Source organism: Engystomops pustulosus, chromosome 2 (assembly GCF_040894005.1).
Source record: "Engystomops pustulosus chromosome 2, aEngPut4.maternal, whole genome shotgun sequence".
Taxonomy (NCBI): Eukaryota; Metazoa; Chordata; class Amphibia; order Anura; family Leptodactylidae; genus Engystomops; species Engystomops pustulosus.
This window is the reverse complement of record NC_092412.1, coordinates 129,713,229-129,731,300: the sequence shown is the minus strand read 5'-3', so window position 1 is coordinate 129,731,300 and position 18,072 is coordinate 129,713,229. Positions and strand designations below refer to the sequence as shown.

The following is an 18,072-nucleotide window of genomic DNA, read 5'->3' as shown; positions in this document are numbered from 1 at the left end:
TACATGAATATTTTCTTATGTTTTACTAAATTTGCCACATAAAACCCTAATGTGGGGAAAAATTTGCAACAGAGTCATTCTAGAGTACGTATGTTTTTTTGATCACTTTTTATTGCATTTTTTTGTGGGATTAAATGGGTAAAATTCATACATTTTGGCTGATTTTTGTTTTTGGAGTTTTTTTTTTTTAATGCCGTATATTGTGCTGTTTCAATAATTTACATTTATTCTACAATTGTTACTGATGCGGTGTTACCATATATGTGGAGTTTTTGTTATCATTTAAACTTTTTAGTGCATTGTATGTCTCTTTATCTGTTTCTGCACTTATGGGCATTTTTATTACTTTATTAGTTAATTTTTTGTGTTGAATAACATTTTTTTCCCCTTTTTTTTGTATTACTTCCACCAGGGGAAATGAACAAGCAATCATCTGATTGTCATCAGCTTGTTTATGATAATACTTTTCAATACTGATGTATTGTAGGGTATTAGCAGTGTCCGCCGATCCACATGCATAGGCTGACACTGTGCCTTTAAGATGACGTCATCAAAGCCATCTTTCAGGCACTGCCTCCAGGCAGCCCTGGGGTCCTGATCAGACCGCAAGGCTGCCATAGTAACGATCCTCGCCCCTCGAAGACTGGGAGGGCGATCATGAGGGAAAGACCCCAAGGTATTTGACGGGTTAAACACCCGCAATTGGCGCCCACTCCGACCACAGGTGTTACACGACGGTGTCGGCTGTTAGTTACAGACGGCACCCCGTCCCGATGCCGGTTCAGCTCTGATTCACAGCTGAGCAGGCATCGGCACCATGGCGGATATATCCACCACTGAGCCCTAAGTCACTGCGCTCAGTGGCGGATATATCCGCAGTAAGGGGTTAATGTATCCGACGCTGGCTGTGCTAATGTACAATTTAGCTGTTACCTGCACCTGTTGAAGCCTGAGCAGGTGCAGGCTATAGTGAGTGATCACCCTGTGCCTGCTCACTGCACCGCTGGACACGTCCCATCCACATATCTCCATGCCCATTCGGCGTAGAGAGCAAAACGATCCCAATTCCTGGCTTTTAACATGGAATTACAATTGTATCAGTACTTGTATTCCAGAAAGCTGGCAGACAAGTCAAGATAAATCTTCCCTATTTGTATATTTTTTTTATACCTAGGCTTGTAACCGGGACAAGAGGGCATCCTCTACAACTAGAGGAGAGGGGATTCTACCATCACCATAGACAGGGGGCATCCTCTACGCCATAGACCAAGGTTCTTTACTGTGAGAGCAGTGAGACTATGGAACTCTCTGCCGCAGGAGGTTGTTATGGCGGACTCTATGTACATGTTCAAGAGAGGCCTGGATGACTTTCTGGAGAGAAAAAATATCACAGGTTATGGGAATAAAACATTTAATTCTTAAAGGTTGGACTTGATGGACTTGCATCTTTTTCCGGCCTTCTATACTATGATACTATTGCAACTTGTTAGTAAACATTTGGATAAAAACAATTTAACCGGTTAAGGACGGGGCCCTTTCCTGTTTTTTCATGTCCATTTTTCACTCCCGACCTTCAAAAATCTATAACTTTTTTATTTTTATTTTTACACGTAAAGAGCTGTGTGATGGCTTGTTTTCTGCATAAAAAATTGCACTTCATAGTGATGGTATTAAATATTCCATGCCATGTACTCGGAAGCGGGAAAAAAATTCCAAATGCAGTGAAAATGGTGAAAAAAAACGCATTTGCGCCATTTTCTTGTGGGCTTGGATATTACGTCTTTCACTGAGCGCCCCAAATGACATGTCTACTTTATTCTTTGGGTTTATACGATTAAGGGGATACCAAATTTGTATGGGTTTTATAATATTTTCATACATTTACAAAAATATAAACCTTTTACAAAAATTATTTTTTTGATTTTTGCCATCTTCTGGCGCTAATAATTTTTTTTATACTTTGGACGGAGCTGTGGGTGGTGTCATTTTTTGCGACATTTGATAATATTTTCAATTATATCATTTTTAGGACTGTACGACCTTTTGATCACTTTTTATAGATTTTTAAAATATTTTTCAAAATGGCAAAAAGTGCCATTTTCGACTTTGGGCGCTATTTTCCGTTACGGGGTTATACGCATTGAAAAACCGTTAATATATTTTGATCGGGCATTTTTCGGAACGCGTCCTAATGTGTTTATGATTTTTACTGTTTATTTATATTAATGTAAGTTTGAGGGAAAGGGGGGTGATATATTTAAAAAAACCTAAAAATTCTTAATTGTTTTTTTTTTTAAATTTTGTTTCTTACAATTTTTCAGTCTCCCTAGGGTACTTTAACCCTAGATTGTCTGATCGATCCTATCGTATACTACCATACTACAGTATGGCAGTATATGGGGATTTTCCTCCACATTTTTTACAATGTGCTATGAGCACATTGTAATGAAGGGGTTAAAACGAAATAGCCTCGGCTCTTCGGAAGACCCGAGACTACTAGCCAACGCTGTGCTAACACCTGCGATCGGTGCTAGCACCGCTCGCGGGTGTTACCGGTAAGTCTTTGCTGCAATATGCAGCAAAGACTTACCGGCTATGGAGCCGGCTCAGCCCGTGAGCCCTCTCCATGCAGCGGAACCCAACAGTGGGCGGTCGCGAACCAGATAAGTATGTTGTTTTCCAGTTCTTTGTTTTTGAAGATAAATAATATGAAATATATAAATTTATTATATTGAAAGCTCTGTTGTACGTGTTTTTATATTAATTCAAAGGAACCAGGAGTAACTTAATTTTTACCAAATCTTTATCTGGAAGTAATGAACTGTATGTATTAAAAATGTATTAAATTTATGTATTAAAAAAATGTATAGGAGTAGAGCAAAAAACTGAAATACTAAATGAAAAAAAAAGGCATTCGCAGCAATAGATTTATGGATTAACAGTGTGGCCCAAGCCTAAATAAAGTGTTTTGGGATAAATAGGGTTGTTGTATTCAATATTCTTGTGACCGTGACCATTTTGTTTATGTACAGTATCTGCAATACTCATTGAATGTTACTCATCAGTTTGCAAATCTTATTTCCAGTGGTGTTACTGAAGTCCACTGGGCCCTAGTACAAAATTTCTATCAGAGCCACACATTGGCTACCTTTTGGAATCATGAACGTTCACGCAGCTAAACGTCTAACATGTGTAACAAAGTCAGGACATCAAACCATTGTGGAGGATACTCCGAGATGACGCTGGGGATGTACTCCAGTCTTCATAACTCATGCACTCTAGGCTCATCCGCAGAGAGGACATCAGTGGGTGCAGGACCTGGCCGTTGAAGTGGTAAAATGGCCTAAAGCAGTGTAGAGACAGAGCTGGGGCACTGAGAGCTTATACAAGGTCTCCTCACTTCTGACTTTATACCTCGTAACGTTCATGAGTAAACCTTTAGGCCTTATTCACATGCTGCGTTTTTGTATGGATGTTGACTGCATACGGGGGAGGGGCTTTGGATGAATGCTTTCGTGTTTCCACTTAAACGAACCCCAGGTGATTTGCATGTATGTAATGTGAAACGCCTTGCGCTTGTTCCATGACACATGTGTTTAACTGCAAACGCATAGGCGTTCTGGCAAAGCTTGTTGCATTTTGTATGGGTTTTGACTGCATTCGAAAATGTAACATGTGAATTTGGCCTTAAATACCTCACCACATACACAAATAATTACTGCTTTTAGTTAAATGTGTAAAAGTGTGACAGGCTCTCTTCAAGGGGAGATTCATTATGGCTTCTCTGACAGTTTCTCTCCTTGCCAGTTTTCTAGCTTCTCCAAGCTGCACAGCACTATGGGGGTATGAGCGCATGGCCCGCCACATTTACTATGAAGCGACTTCACCTGATTGCATATGTATTTACACTAAAACCCATTCGATTTGGAATTTGCACCATATGTTCATACTTGTTCTGGTTTACAGCTTACATGTGCACTTTCCTGTACTAAAGATATATCAACAAGCAAAATGCACACACCTACACATTTATTTGGCATAAATCCTCATGTAATCTGCAGAGGAATCATTATTATGGGTAAGCAGCACATAGATACTCAGTTTCTGCAGGGTCCTTTCCAGAAGCCTTACCCGATATGTGAGGATGCCACAGCAGGTGACGTTTTTTGTTAGGAGGAGCTGCGGTGGGGAATGGGACTTTAAAGAAAATTAACCATAAAAATCAAGCATGGTAAACCAGAGGCACTTACTCCTAGATACAGGCACAGTGACTGTGGTGCTCTTCTTATATTTGTTTTTTCATTGCCTCTTTCCTTCTAAAATCAACTTTTAAAATTATGCTAATTATGGGAGCATTGCTAGAGCCTCTCAGTGCTACAGATTCACAGGCTGTTACAATGAGCAGAACATGCCTTGCCCAACCCCATGTTCTCTCCCTCCTACCTTAGCTTGTTTAGTTTGGCAGCAGCATGAAGTGCAGGGGAAGGCAAGACCTGCTCTACTCATTGTAACATCTTATGAAGCCACAGCATGATTAAATAAACTTTGCTTTTGTGCGGTACATAGAGTAGAAGTTACAAATATTTGAAATAATTCTGTACAGAATGGCCCAAAAAAGTGGCTATCACAGATTAACATAATAGTCTGTGGAATGCACTGTCTTCTTCCTGCATCACACAGCACAGATGCTCTTGTATTTAACCATGACAGCCACTGGCCCCCTCTCCCTGTGGATCTAGTTAGCATTATGCCCCTTTTTATATCACCGTGCACTTTCCAGCACATAGAAATACACTTTGCTCATCAAGTTATTAATTGGAAAAAATGGATCTGTTGAGACATCTTCTCAAGCCACTAGCTTCTTTGAGTCATTCTTGCTGTATACTTGGATGTAGCAGTCTAAGTGCTACTGTTTTGATTATTTTCTCTAGAGTAATTTTTTGTTTGCTACAAATTATCTAGGATATTGCTGGAATAAAAAAAAAAGGATATAGCACATCCCCCGTGGAGCTCTGCAGACACTCTTTATGTTTCTATACATGTTTTAATTGAATACATTTATCTCAGGAGCATATTAAATGCAAGTTTGTCACGCATTTACCACATGGAGTTGGGTGGAAGGGGACAGCAATGCGATTGATTAAATGTCATAAAGTTATTATTGCTATTGTTATCATTTATTGCCCTTTCATGCCGCAACTCATCATTTTCTTGTATTATTTTGCTTTTTTTCTGCTCTTTTTTTTTTTTTTGTCACATTTTTGGTTTTTTTAAACGGGTATTCCCACAAAGACAAGATTCTGAAATATATTCAGGATAACAAATTAACACGTGCTCAAATTCACTGTTATTAACAAAAATACAGCATTTCACAGGTATAATTCCAACCTGTCTCTATCAGTCCGGGTGTATACAATTTTAGTTGCCCCAGTATCCGAACGTAAATCTTCTGACTCTGGTCAGATTCTTCTCATGAATAGCTGCTTCTGTCTGCACACTGCAGTGCTTCCTGCCCCTACCCTCTGCATTGCAAGACCAGCCCAGATACAGGCACTTCCTTACTCTACAGCTCTACAGCTTACTCTACAAGCTACAAATAAGTTAAGGTCTTCAAGGTCATGGGAATATAAATATATATTTAGCAAATTTTGAAAAAAACTTGCAAATTCAAAATTTTCTACTTTTTGGAAAGTTGGTCATATCACCAAAATAACTTGATAACTAACATTTCCCATATGTCTGCTTTCACTTGGTATAATTTTTCAAACATTCTTTCTTCTTCTTTTTTTTTTTTTTTTTTTTTAGGATGTTAGGAGGCTTATAACTTTAGGTGCGATTTTTCAGATTTTAATGAAAATCATTAAAACCTATTTTTGGAAGGCCAATTTAGTTAGAAGTGACTTTATAAGGTCTATATGACAGAAAACCCTCACAAATGACACCATTTTCGAAACTGCACCCCTCAAATTATTCAAAACAACCTTTGGAAAGTTTGTTAACCCTAATAAACCGAAGTGAAATAACAAATGTAATTTTATCTAACAATTTATTCATTAAAATTTACACCTTCATAACGGGTTAATAAGGAAAGTGCATTTTAAAGTGTCTAGTGCAATTCCTCCTGAGTATGCCAATATATATTGTCACTGAACACTGCTGTATGGGCCCAGCATGTCACTTGGAAGGGAAAGAGTGATGTTTAGTTTTTGGAGGACAAATATGGCTGAAGAAGTTTTCGTGTTTCAGGATGCATTTAGAGAGCCCTAGTGGTACCATAATAGAGGAGAACCTCTAACAAAATACACCATTTAGGAAAGTAATATGTAATTTGCCCCTACAGGTGTATGATCCAATTAGGCCCGAAAAAAAGTGAACATTTTCCCGTAAAGGTCACCTTTACCCCTATTTTTTTCTATAGCCACAAAAAATGATAGGATATAAATGTGTAAAACTATTTTTCCCGGGTGTAGAAGTATCTCACATGTGTATATTATTGTATGGGCACACAGTAGAGGGAAAGATTGATGTTTTTGCCTTTTAGAAGCCAAATTTGACAGAAATGTTTTAGAGCCCTAGTGGCATAAAACAGATGAGAACAAAAAAAGGGACCCTAATTTTTGAACGCACACCCCTTAGAGAATTTAGCAATGTGTAATATGTGTATTTGCCCCTACAGGTAAGATCCAAATAGGCCCTAAAAAAGAAAAATGTGAAAATTTTCCTATAAAGGTCACTTTTACCTCTAGTTTTTTTATAGTCACAAGGAATAAAAGATGAAATAACCCCCCTAAATGTGTAAAACTATTTCTCCCGAGTGTAGAAGCACCCCACATCTGCATCTAAAATGTTTTATGGGCACACAGTAGGAGAAAGAGGGATTTTTGCCTTTTGGAAGCCAAATTTAACAGAAATCCTTCATATGTGTCAAAATGCATTGGAGAGCCCTATAAACCAGAGGAAAACCCAAAAAGTGACCCTAATTTTTAATCGTAGACCCCTTGGAGAATTTAGCAAGGATGTGGTGTAGTGTAATACAAGTAGTAAAATGAGCATTGTGAACATATAACTGGTTCCTAATATGATGTGCAATGGATACCCAAGATGGAAATTGCAATTATTTCTGTAATGTTTGGTTCCATTCTGTTACGCCCAGTTTGTCACTGTGAAATGTCAGTTCTCTGCTTAGCAAGCTAACATGAGAATGACCCTACGTGGTTGATGCAACACTTCACTTTTTGGACCATTTTAAAGCATGCATTTTCAGTCCATTTAAAAACTCATACGTTTTTGAATGTTTACTATGCGTTTGGCTGCTTTGAACCGATTTGTCTTCATTTCTAGAAGTGTAGGTAGCTGTGAAACAGATTTAACCCCTTCCCGAGCCCTCTCCATAGCCGGTAAGTCTTTGCTGCATATTGCAGCAATGGCTTACCGGTAACACCCGCGGTCGGTGCTAGCACCGATCGCGAGTGTTTTCACCTTGATCGCCGCCGGCAATGCTGCCGGTGGCTTCAAAGAGATGGCGCCGCATGGTGTTCCGCATACCCGAGACTACTTCGTTTTAACCCATCCATTCCAATACATACCACTCCATTCTGTTCAGATTGGATCGCTCCGCACTTTTCTGTATTCCACCACTTTATGTTTTTTATTGTAATTATAAATGTATAATGTCACCAATAAAGATTTCTTGTTTTACATGCATCCTCTTAGTTGGTCCTTTTTCTCCCCTTTCTTGAGGGGTAAAAGTTTTTTTGATATGATAGGATGAAACCGACTACCAAGGGTTAGAGTACCCTAGGGAGTCTGAAAAATAGTAAAAGTAAAAATAAAAAAAGTTTAAAAAAAAAAAATTATAATAAAAAAAACTAAAAATTCAAATCACCCCCCTTTCCCTAGAACTAATATAAAAATAAATAAACAATAAAAATAATAAACACATTAGGTACCGCCGCGTCCGAAAATGCCTGATCTATCAAAATATAATAACGTTTTTTCACTGCTTTTAACCCCGTAACGGAAAATAGCTTCCAAAGTCGAAAATGGCATTTTTTTGCCATTTTGAAAAAATATAAAAAAAATTAATAAAGTGATCAAAAGGTCGCACAGTCCCAAAAATTATAGTAATGAAAACGCCATCAAAATTCGCAAAAAATGACACCACCCACAGCTCCATACACCAAAGTATGAAAAAGTTATTGGCGCCAGAAGATGGCAAAATAAAAAAAAATATTTTGTACAGGAGGTTTTAATTTTTTTAAATGTATGAAAAAATTATAAAACCTATACAAATTTGGTATCCACGTGATCGTGCCGACCCAAAGAATAAAGCAGACATGTCATTTGGGACGCAGAGTGAAAGCTGTAAAATCCAAGCCCACAAGAAAACGCTGCAAATGTGTTTTTTCACTGCATTTGGAATTTTTTTCCCACTTCCCGGTACACACCATGGAATATTAAATACCGTCACTATGAAGTGCAATTTGTTACACAGAAAATAAGCCATAACACAGCTCTTTATGTGGAAAAATAAAAAAGTTATAGATTTTTGAAGTTGGTGAGTGAAAAATGGAAGTGAAAAAACTAAAAAAGGCCAAGTCGTTAAGGGGTTAAAACCAGCCAATCACATGGTAAACATTCAAAAACGCATGTGTTAAACCGGTTCCCAAACGCAACATGTGGTATCGCCTGAAGGCTACATTCAGATGACTGTATGGGGGGGACTTACATATGTCCTATGTACGCCCCCCATAGACGGCAATGGCTGCACGGTGCTGTACAGAAGCGGCACCATCCCATAGCCGGGAAAAAGATAGGACATGTCCGATATTTCCCCGGAATACGGCGCCGTGCGCCATACATCGCTGTGGAGAGGGGCGGGGCTGAGCAGCGCTCACACTCTCCTCCTCTCCCGGTGCCGACGTGTGCCTGCTGTGCTACGGTACGGCGGGCACATATTCATGTGAATGTAGAATTATACAGGAAGTCCTTGGGTTGCATACACGATAAGTCCAATGGTTGTTCTTAAACTGAATTTGTATGAAGGTTATGATTGTAACTCTGGGGAAATTTTATTTTGTTTATTTTTTTTTATTCCCTGTTCCCAATAATATAATAATAACATAATAATCTTTATATAGGGCCATCAAATTCTGTAGCGCTTTACAAATCATGGGGACATATAGAAATATAATATTAGTTTACAGAGTACAAACAGTCATATGGAACAATAGGAGTGAGGGCCCTGCTCACAAGAGATTACATGACAAAATTTTCTAAATTTTGTGCTCTCAAAGGACCAAGAATTATCAATAAACCTGCACACCATACATCCAGATCCACTGTGTGTTCAGAGAAATCTGGAACTAGGGGTTGTCTGTAAGTTAGGTGTCCTTAAAATAAAAAATTCTACCATCAAAATCCATCATGATAAACTTATTCATAGATCCATGTACTGTCACTGTGGTAACATTCTTATATTTTTTATCCGTGGCCTCCTTCCTTCTAAAGACAACTTTTAAAATTATGCTAATGAGCCTGTTGGCTCTGATGGGTGCTTCTGGAGCCCCTCAGTGATTTATTTTCACTTGGTGTCGCAATGAGCAGAGCATGTGTCCTCTCCTGCTGCTGCTAGAGTACACAGGCCAACTAATGGTGCGATAAGGTGAGACCTGTTCTGCTCATTGTAACAGCCAGTGAAAAGACCTCTTCATTGAAGAGTTTGCTTTATCACCCGTATATAATGATCTGGGGAAAAATACTACCCGACTATAAAAAACTTTATATTTGTATTTAAATTTATATTTGGTTAAAATGTAATCAAATATTGGACCTTTTTAGAACACCAACAAATTCATTTTCATCTTTGATCATTTGCTGCTGTTACAATGCTAGATTTATGTTCCGGATTAATCCCATGGTGCTTTAATATAAAAAGCTTTTGTCTAGGCAAATTCATCATGCAGTGAATGACAAATAGTGCAGACTGTAGAATTGCAGCTGCTAATCTGTAAACTTGCCTACAGTATTAATCAGAATTGTAAGCAAGGACCTAAGTAGTGGAGCAATCTAATAAATCGTGATAGATTGTAACTGAAGGTGATTTCTGAGGTTATATTTCATCATGTTAAAATATGTATAACTAGTAAGCTATACATGTATCATCATGTTATTATGTGAAGTCATTTTATTTTAAGTGGCGATCTCAGATGTGGCCCTTGACTCCTTGAAGCACACATAAAAAGCAGTGTTTCCTTATATCATTTTGTTTATATTTTTGTGTGGAAGGAGTGTGACTATGTAAAAATGGCAGATTGTTGGCATGTAAGATAATTAGACCAAAACCTAGTTTGGACATATGATCTGTCTGATTCCATTGACCAAACCAAAACTAAGGCAGAAATTTTGCATGTCTTGTTTGACAATTTGCTGGAAAAACATGTAAATCAGTATTTAAAAGGAATATTTCCCAATAATCCCATGTATTCACTATGCCCTACATAAGATAATCAACAGAGACTGCGTCTGAAGTCTCCGCCAGGTTAGATTTCATTCATGTGGATTGTGCTTCCAGATATTTTAATATACTTGAACCCCTGAGTAAAACTGGAGTGCAGTACGCCGGTGGGAGGAAAATTTTTCCTGTGGTATGTTGTTAACATTTATGGTTTTTGTCTTTTTTCACAGGTCATTTATTGCTCTTTTGGTGGAACCTCAAAAGGATTACACTTCAATAACTTGATAGTGGGACTTGTTCTTCTTACAAGAGGTCGAGATGAAGAGAAGGCTAAGTGTAAGTGTTGTAACATCACTATTCTCACTAGCTACTTTCCACAAGGACAGAATTATAGAAGATAGGCCTTCTATGCACATGACCATAAATGTCATCCATTTCCTATGGAGATTGGAGGTTAGGAGCACTCATACCAGCCAAAACAAACTCCCAAACAGGGTGAAGTTTGCGCCCCATTTCTGCACACTGGTGTGTATGATGCCCTAGGTTGTGTTCCCATGTTCAGGCTTTCTGATACAGTTTTTAAAGGCAAAAGCAGATGTGCATCATAATGGGTCACAACATATAATTGTAAGATGCTATTACACTGGGTTTTTTTTTCTTACTCCATCTTAACGTGGGAATGTAGCCTAACTGATATTCTGCACACTATTAAAGAAATTGCCAATCACTTCTAGGTTTTGAGATGGATAGATGCATGAGGAGCTAACTCTAGTGCAGTATGTCATAATTTTCAGTTTCACAGCTTTTCACAGTTTTCCAGCAATCCTGACTGATCCAAAGATTACCTCATTTCAATGATGGCCAAGAAGCATTGGACCAACTCCCTGCCCCATTAGCTAATGGAGTTCTATTTTTCCCAGTTAAGGGAGAACACCCAAAATGACGCCTAACAGACAGTTGTGAGACTTGCTCAACACAACACGCTTACCATACAAAGACCCAGGGAGCTCATTGCCCTAAGTAGTTTCCAACTCTGCTCCAGCTTTCCTGTAGCCCCTATTGGAAGGATCAGACAGTGGAGGTGACACTCAGGTGGACTAAATCGCCCTCATGCAGCAGTTTCTGCTAGGCCTTTTTCCACATCAGCCTCACAAAGCTCCCGACCAAGCAAAAGCCGCGCAAGTGTAGCGACTTTACGGCAGGAAAACGTTGTTTCCAAAATGACCACTTCGCTATATTTTCAACAAACCGACAAGGCCCTTACTGAAACCTCCATGTAGGACATATTGGATGCAATGCACCAATACTTGCACAATAAAACCGTCCTGACAAAGCATTTAAAAAAAACTAAACAAAACAAAAAACTCCCTGTCTCTAGGTACAAGTCTACAATGGGGAAAGAGTCTATCATGTTGAATCCCAAATGGGTGAATTTAACTCTTAATTATGCCCATTATGACCTTGAATCTAAGTTATAGCAGCTTCAAGCAAAAGTGGTGGACCTGGAGGACAGGTCTAGTTGCAATAATATTATATTTGGGTGCATACCTGCTATTGTATCACAGACGGACTTCATTGGCTATTTGCTTTACCTGATGAAGGCCTTCCTCCTGAAATGTAACTCTCACAAGTTTTATATTTACAAAGTCCAAAGGCTTCCGAAGCCCAAACACATTGATTTTCTGTGACCACTGTCTGCAAAACAGATGGGGTTTCCCAAATTGCGCAATGAGTCCCTGCACGTCATGAAGTCTCTGCTAAAAGCGATACGTAGCATAGAATCACTGAACAAGGCCCAGAAAACCCAAACCCATTCATAATGCTTGTCAAGACAAACTATGCCTTCCTTTATTGCACATATACAGAAAGCAGCTAAAGAAATCTAAAGCTGTGTACTATTCTCAAGGGCATAAAGTGGATAAGCTACTGACAGTGCAACTTAAATCAAGAATGTCCTTTGTGTCATCCAGAATTTATCCAGGGATTCCAAAATCCCTGGTAAAGCCAATAGATTCAAAGAATACTACTTGTCTGTATAAAACCTAACAGAAGAACCTTAACTTTCCAAATTCAACCTGCAAACCTACAAGAATTTCTCTCACAAATTGCGAAAACGAGGGGTCCGACCCCTTGCTGTTCCTCAGACTAATGGAGCAGACGCCGCGTTCGACTGTTCTGCTCCATTAATCTCTATGAAGCTGACGGAGATCACAAGATTTCTCTCTCTCTTACAGACCTGTTACTTCTTTAAGCGGCTCCTCTACTCATTACCTGTATTGGTATAAAAGACAATTGTCCACAACCTCAAACGGTCACACTCCAAACTCAACCATGGTGAAGACCAAAGAGCTGTCGAGGGACAGCAGAAACAAAATTGTAGACCTTCACCAGGTTTGGAAGACTGAATCTGCAATAGACAGGCAGCTGGGTGTGAAGAAATAAACTGTGGAAGCAATAATTAGAAAATGAAAGACATGCAAGAACATTCATAATCTATCTTGATCATGGGCTCCTGGGTAGTCAAAATGATAATAGATCCCAGAATCACACAGGGGTATGGGCGACCTATTGCAAATAGCTGAGACCAACCTAACAAAGGCTACTGCCAGGAACTGCTAACGTGCTGTATGCTGTTAATGCTGTTCATGTTCTGCACTGCAACAGTGAGGTACGCTGGAAGTGGAGCAGGCCGGTTTGGGGCAGTTGTTACAGACAGCAAGAAGAAGCTTAGAATAAAGTAGTCTCTGAGCCTATAGTCCCGCGATCCAGTGTGGGTTTCTTCTACATCACATGGATTCCTACCACAACATTACAGCCAGTACATATCCAGACAAATTTGACGTTTTTTAGAGAGCATTTAGATGTTCCAGTAAAGTATTTGGGGAATGTCATATGGTCAGATGAAACCAAAGTAGAACTGTTGGGTAGAAACACAACTCGTTGTGTTTTGAAGGTGCGTCAATTCTGTGTTGCTTCCAAAGAACACCTTATCTACTGTGAAACACGGGGGTGGTAACATCATGACAGGGGGCTGTTTCTCTTCAAAGGGACCAGGACGACTGATCCGTGTACATGAAAGAATGAATGGGGCCATGTATTGTGAGATTTCGCGTGTAAACCTCCTTCCATCGGCAAGGGCATTGAAGATGAAACATGGCTGGGCCTTTCCACTTGATAATGATATTAAGCACAGCGCCAGAGCAACGAAGGAGTGGTTTTAAGATGGGTTTTTGAAGGTCCTAGAGTGGCCTAGCCAGTCTCCACATCTCAACCCCATAGAAAACTTTTTGAGGGAGTTGAAAGTTCACGTTGCCCAGTGACTGCCCCAAAACCTCACTGCTCTAAAATATATCTGCATGGAGGAATGGACCAACAGCAACAGTGTGTGTCAACCTTGTGAAGACTTGCAGAAAACATTTGACCTTGCCATTGCCATTAAAGGATATACAAAAAATTATTGAGATGTATTTTTGTTATTGACCAAATACTTTCCACCATAATTTGCAAATAAATTCTTTAAAAATCAGAAATTCTCTGGATTTGTTTTCACATTTTGTCTCATAGTTGAGGATGTCAATTATAGGCCCTTTTTAAGTGGGAGAACTTGCACAATTGGTAGCTGACCTAATCCACTTTTTCCCCCACTGGACCAGTTAAATTGACATAGCTTGTGGTTTGAACTGACTCTAGCATATAGCTTTTTGTCAGCCCAGCCAATTCCTGAACGATTGTACTTTATACCTAGCATGCTCCTTGAACAAATACAAATGCAATCATGACGTTAACTGTGTATAATACCACAATATTTAACTATGACTTTCTCTAGGTTTTGGAACCTGCGACCCTGTGACGTAGTTTAGTTTTACTTTGTAAAGTATTTGTTCATAGACCTCCGCAAACTGTGCTCATTTTATACACAATCCTTGTAACTAACTGGCACGATATTTTTGTTATATCATTCTTTTTTTTTTTCTAAAAGCCCAATTAAACATTGAGACTGAAAATGAGTATATTGACACCATGGTAATTTGTCAGTTATTCGACCCCAAAATGTCTCAAATACTGGGTGAAAATGTGTTTGTAAAATAGTGTAGTCATCTGGTGGAACGCACACTTCTTGACCTACCATTCCATTTAATGGAAGTCCAGAAAATCTGTGACAAACTCGGCCATGGGAATATATGTTCGGTTTGCTTATTATCGAATCAGAATTTTTTTCATGCTGCAGCTTTTATTTTCTTTCTTGAACCAAGGCAAAGCTGCACCAGAGTAGAGCTCCTCGATCTTTTTTTGTTTGGCCTTAATCAGCTTTCCATATCATAGTGATGGCTGCAACTTGTGAATGTACTAATACAGTGCTGCTATAAATGTCTTCCCAGAAGTGCCAAAGAAAGCATCACACCATTCCCTACATGTTCCCCTTTCTAACAAAACCCACACACACATGCTGCCAGCAGTATTGGCCATCTTCAGATTCCAGTCAATGTGGCTGAGTTGCTGTCGCCCTTTCCTCTCTATAACAGTTTTTTTTGTAAAATGTTGTTTCACAGATATATTTAGCCTCTTTTCCAATGAGTCTGGTAGCTGTGTTGTTCGAGAGGAAATGGAGAGCATGCTTTCTGTAGTCGATGGAGAAGTCCCACTGTCCCTGAAAAAATGTTTTTCTGAGGTATGTTTTCATTGCACCCTGCATTTTCTCTTATATTTTGAATACAGCAACATGTTTTAAAATGCAATACAAACACATAATGTGAATACAGTCTAAGACCATGTGCACAAAATCCGATTGAATTGTGTTTTAAAATGCATTTTAACAGAATGCACATGTGTTTTGACCCAAATGCTTGTGTTCAGTAAGTAGTAACATGCTTTGTTGCTAGTTGCCCAATGCAAGCATTTAAGTATAAACTTGTTTGTGTTCTGGGAGTAGATTCTCCAGATGCACCTAAAATGTAATTCAATCTTGTAAACATGGATGTAAGATCCAGCAGGGTAAGACCTTTTGAAAGCAATAAGTGCCACTGCCAGCTCCTATTGTGGCCCCTCATCTACTGCTCATATTGTGGTCCCTCTAAACTCATCCTCTTGGTCACCTTTGTCTCATCCTCATATTATGGATTCTCATCATCCCCTCATATTGTAGCCCCGCTCATCTCTGCCTCATATTGTGGCCCCTCTCATTTCCGCCTCATATTGTGGCCCCTCTCATTTCCGCCTCATATTGTGGCCCCTCTCATTTCCGCCTCATATTGTGGCCCCTCTCATTACTGCCTCATATTGCGGCCCCTCTCATTTCCCCCTCATATTGCGGCCCCTCTCATTTCCCCCTCATATTGCGGCCCCTCTCATTTCCCCCTCATATTGCGGCCCCTCTCATTTCCCCCTCATATTGCGGCCCCTCTCATTTCCCCCTCATATTGCGGCCCCTCTCATTTCCCCCTCATATTGCGGCCCCTCTCATTTCCCCCTCATATTGCGGCCCCTCTCATTTCCCCCTCATATTGCGGCCCCTCTCATTTCCCCCTCATATTGCGGCCCCTCTCATTTCCCCCTTCTATATAGTTGCCCCCTCTCATTTCCCCCTTCTATATAGTTGCCCCCTCTCATTTCCCCCTTCTATATAGTTGCCCCCTCTCATTTCCCTCTTCTATATAGTTGCCCCCTCTCATTTCCCCCTTCTATATAGTTGCCCCCTCTCATTTCCCCCTTCTATATAGTTGCCCCCTCTCATTTCCCCCTTCTATATAGTTGCCCCCTCTCATTTCCCACTTCTATATAGTTGCCCCCTCTCATTTCCCACTTCTATATAGTTGCCCCCTCATATCCCCCCATATGATGGTCCCAATGTATTTTTCCAATATTGTTGGCCCCCTCTGTCATATCTCCCCAATATTGTGTGCCTACCCGCTCGTCGTCTTCTCCTTGTTTCTAATTTAAAACAAAAACCAAAACGCATACTTTCCTGTCCCTGTCCCAGCAGCTATATAGCCAATATTTTCCTGCACCACCCGGTTATACAGATCTATTTGTGTCTTCTACGGACACAGAGTTGAAGTCCTGACAAGTGGGGTGGGGGAGGCAGGAGCAGCTCCCAGTGTGGGCGGAGCTAAACAATGTCTGGGCCCACCATGGCTTTCACTTGGACACCAGTGGACCAGTCCATCGCTTATTTCAATTGTTCAAATGTGATCATCGATAATTGTTAGGCTCTTCTCATATAATCGTATTTACAGTTTTTATTTTACTCTGCTTACATTTTTTATTTTTATTTTTTTGATAATTTGAATTCTGGACCATTCTAATAAATCATAAAAAATTATAATTTTTTTTTTTAGGGCGAAAAGGTGAACTATGAAAAATTTCGAAATTGGCTTCTTCAGAATAAAGATGCATTCACATTTTCTCGATGGTTGTTGTCTGGAGGAGTCTTTGTAACACTCACTGATGACAGCGACACTCCCACATTCTATCAGACATTGGCTGGTGTCACACACTGTAAGTGTACTTTCTCATACTTGCAATGTTTTTCCTGTGCTTTTAGTTACACTTATTCAAAAGGTTTTCCTATCCATTATATTTACAAAGAGAAAAGTGTCAATGTTTTAACCCCTTATCACCGACATTTGTTTTCAGCTTTGTGACCAGACTCGATTTTTAGAATCTAACATGTGTCACATTAATTGGATATAACTTCAGAACACTTAAACTTATCCAGGTGATTTTGAGGTTGAAATTTTCTGCTTTCCAGACAGAAAGTAAAACTACCCAAAAAGCTTGATAATTGACATTCTCGTAACGTCTGCTTTATGTTGGGATGATATTTTATGCGTCCTCTCATTTTTCTAGGATGTTATGAGGTACAGAACTTTAGGTGCTATTTTTCTCATTTTCATGAAAATCACCAAAACCCACATTTTAAGGGACAATTCAGATTTCAAGTGACTTTGAAAGGCCTAAATAATAGTAATACCCTATATATTACCCAACTATAGAAACTACACACGTCAACGTATGTAAAACAACTTCTATTAGCCCTTTAAGTGTTTCACATGGGTTAAAACATAATGGACCTGCTATTTAGAAACTTTTGAATTGGTTTGAAAAATACATTAATTTAGGCCAAATCTGACAGTTTCTTTATGAATAAAATGATGAAATGCTCTGCAAAGCTTGATGCCCAATTTCTTCTGGGTGTACCGATACCCTTTATGTGGTGGTAAAATGCTGTATGGGTGCACAGCCGGGCATAGAATGAAAACCGCGCCATGCACAGTAGATTTGTATTGTCACAATGTTCAGGGTACAAAATTTTTATTCTTTTGGTAATGTGAACATATGAGAGCTTATTATTTGCGGGATGAGATGCATATCACATACATATCAATAAAGCTTCAGACACTTTACAGCTGATCATTGCAGTCTGGGACTATAGTAAAGCATTCAGAAAGCTTCACCAGAGGTCAGAGGGGTCTGTCTGTAACTATGGGTTGTCTGTAAGTCAGGTGTCCTTAAGTAGGGGACCGCCTGTATAGGTAATTCATTTTGGTGGTGTATAGCTTATTCATAAGATTGTATTAACTATTTCAATGGGGACAGAAACAAAATCATCAAGTTTT

The 18,072-nt window shown here is 39.3% G+C and overlaps 1 protein-coding gene across 2 annotated transcripts in view; it reads left to right on the top strand.

Moving 5' to 3' along the window:
• USP32 (ubiquitin specific peptidase 32) overlaps positions 1–18,072 on the top strand; it is a 132,291-nt gene that overhangs the window by 21,826 nt on the left and 92,393 nt on the right. For both annotated transcript variants that reach the window (XM_072136419.1, XM_072136418.1), the window contains exons 3-5: positions 10,687–10,792; positions 15,007–15,125; positions 16,792–16,951. In XM_072136419.1, coding sequence (XP_071992520.1) covers positions 10,687–10,792; positions 15,007–15,125; positions 16,792–16,951 — 385 coding nt within the window. The remainder of the gene's footprint in view (positions 1–10,686; positions 10,793–15,006; positions 15,126–16,791; positions 16,952–18,072) is intronic.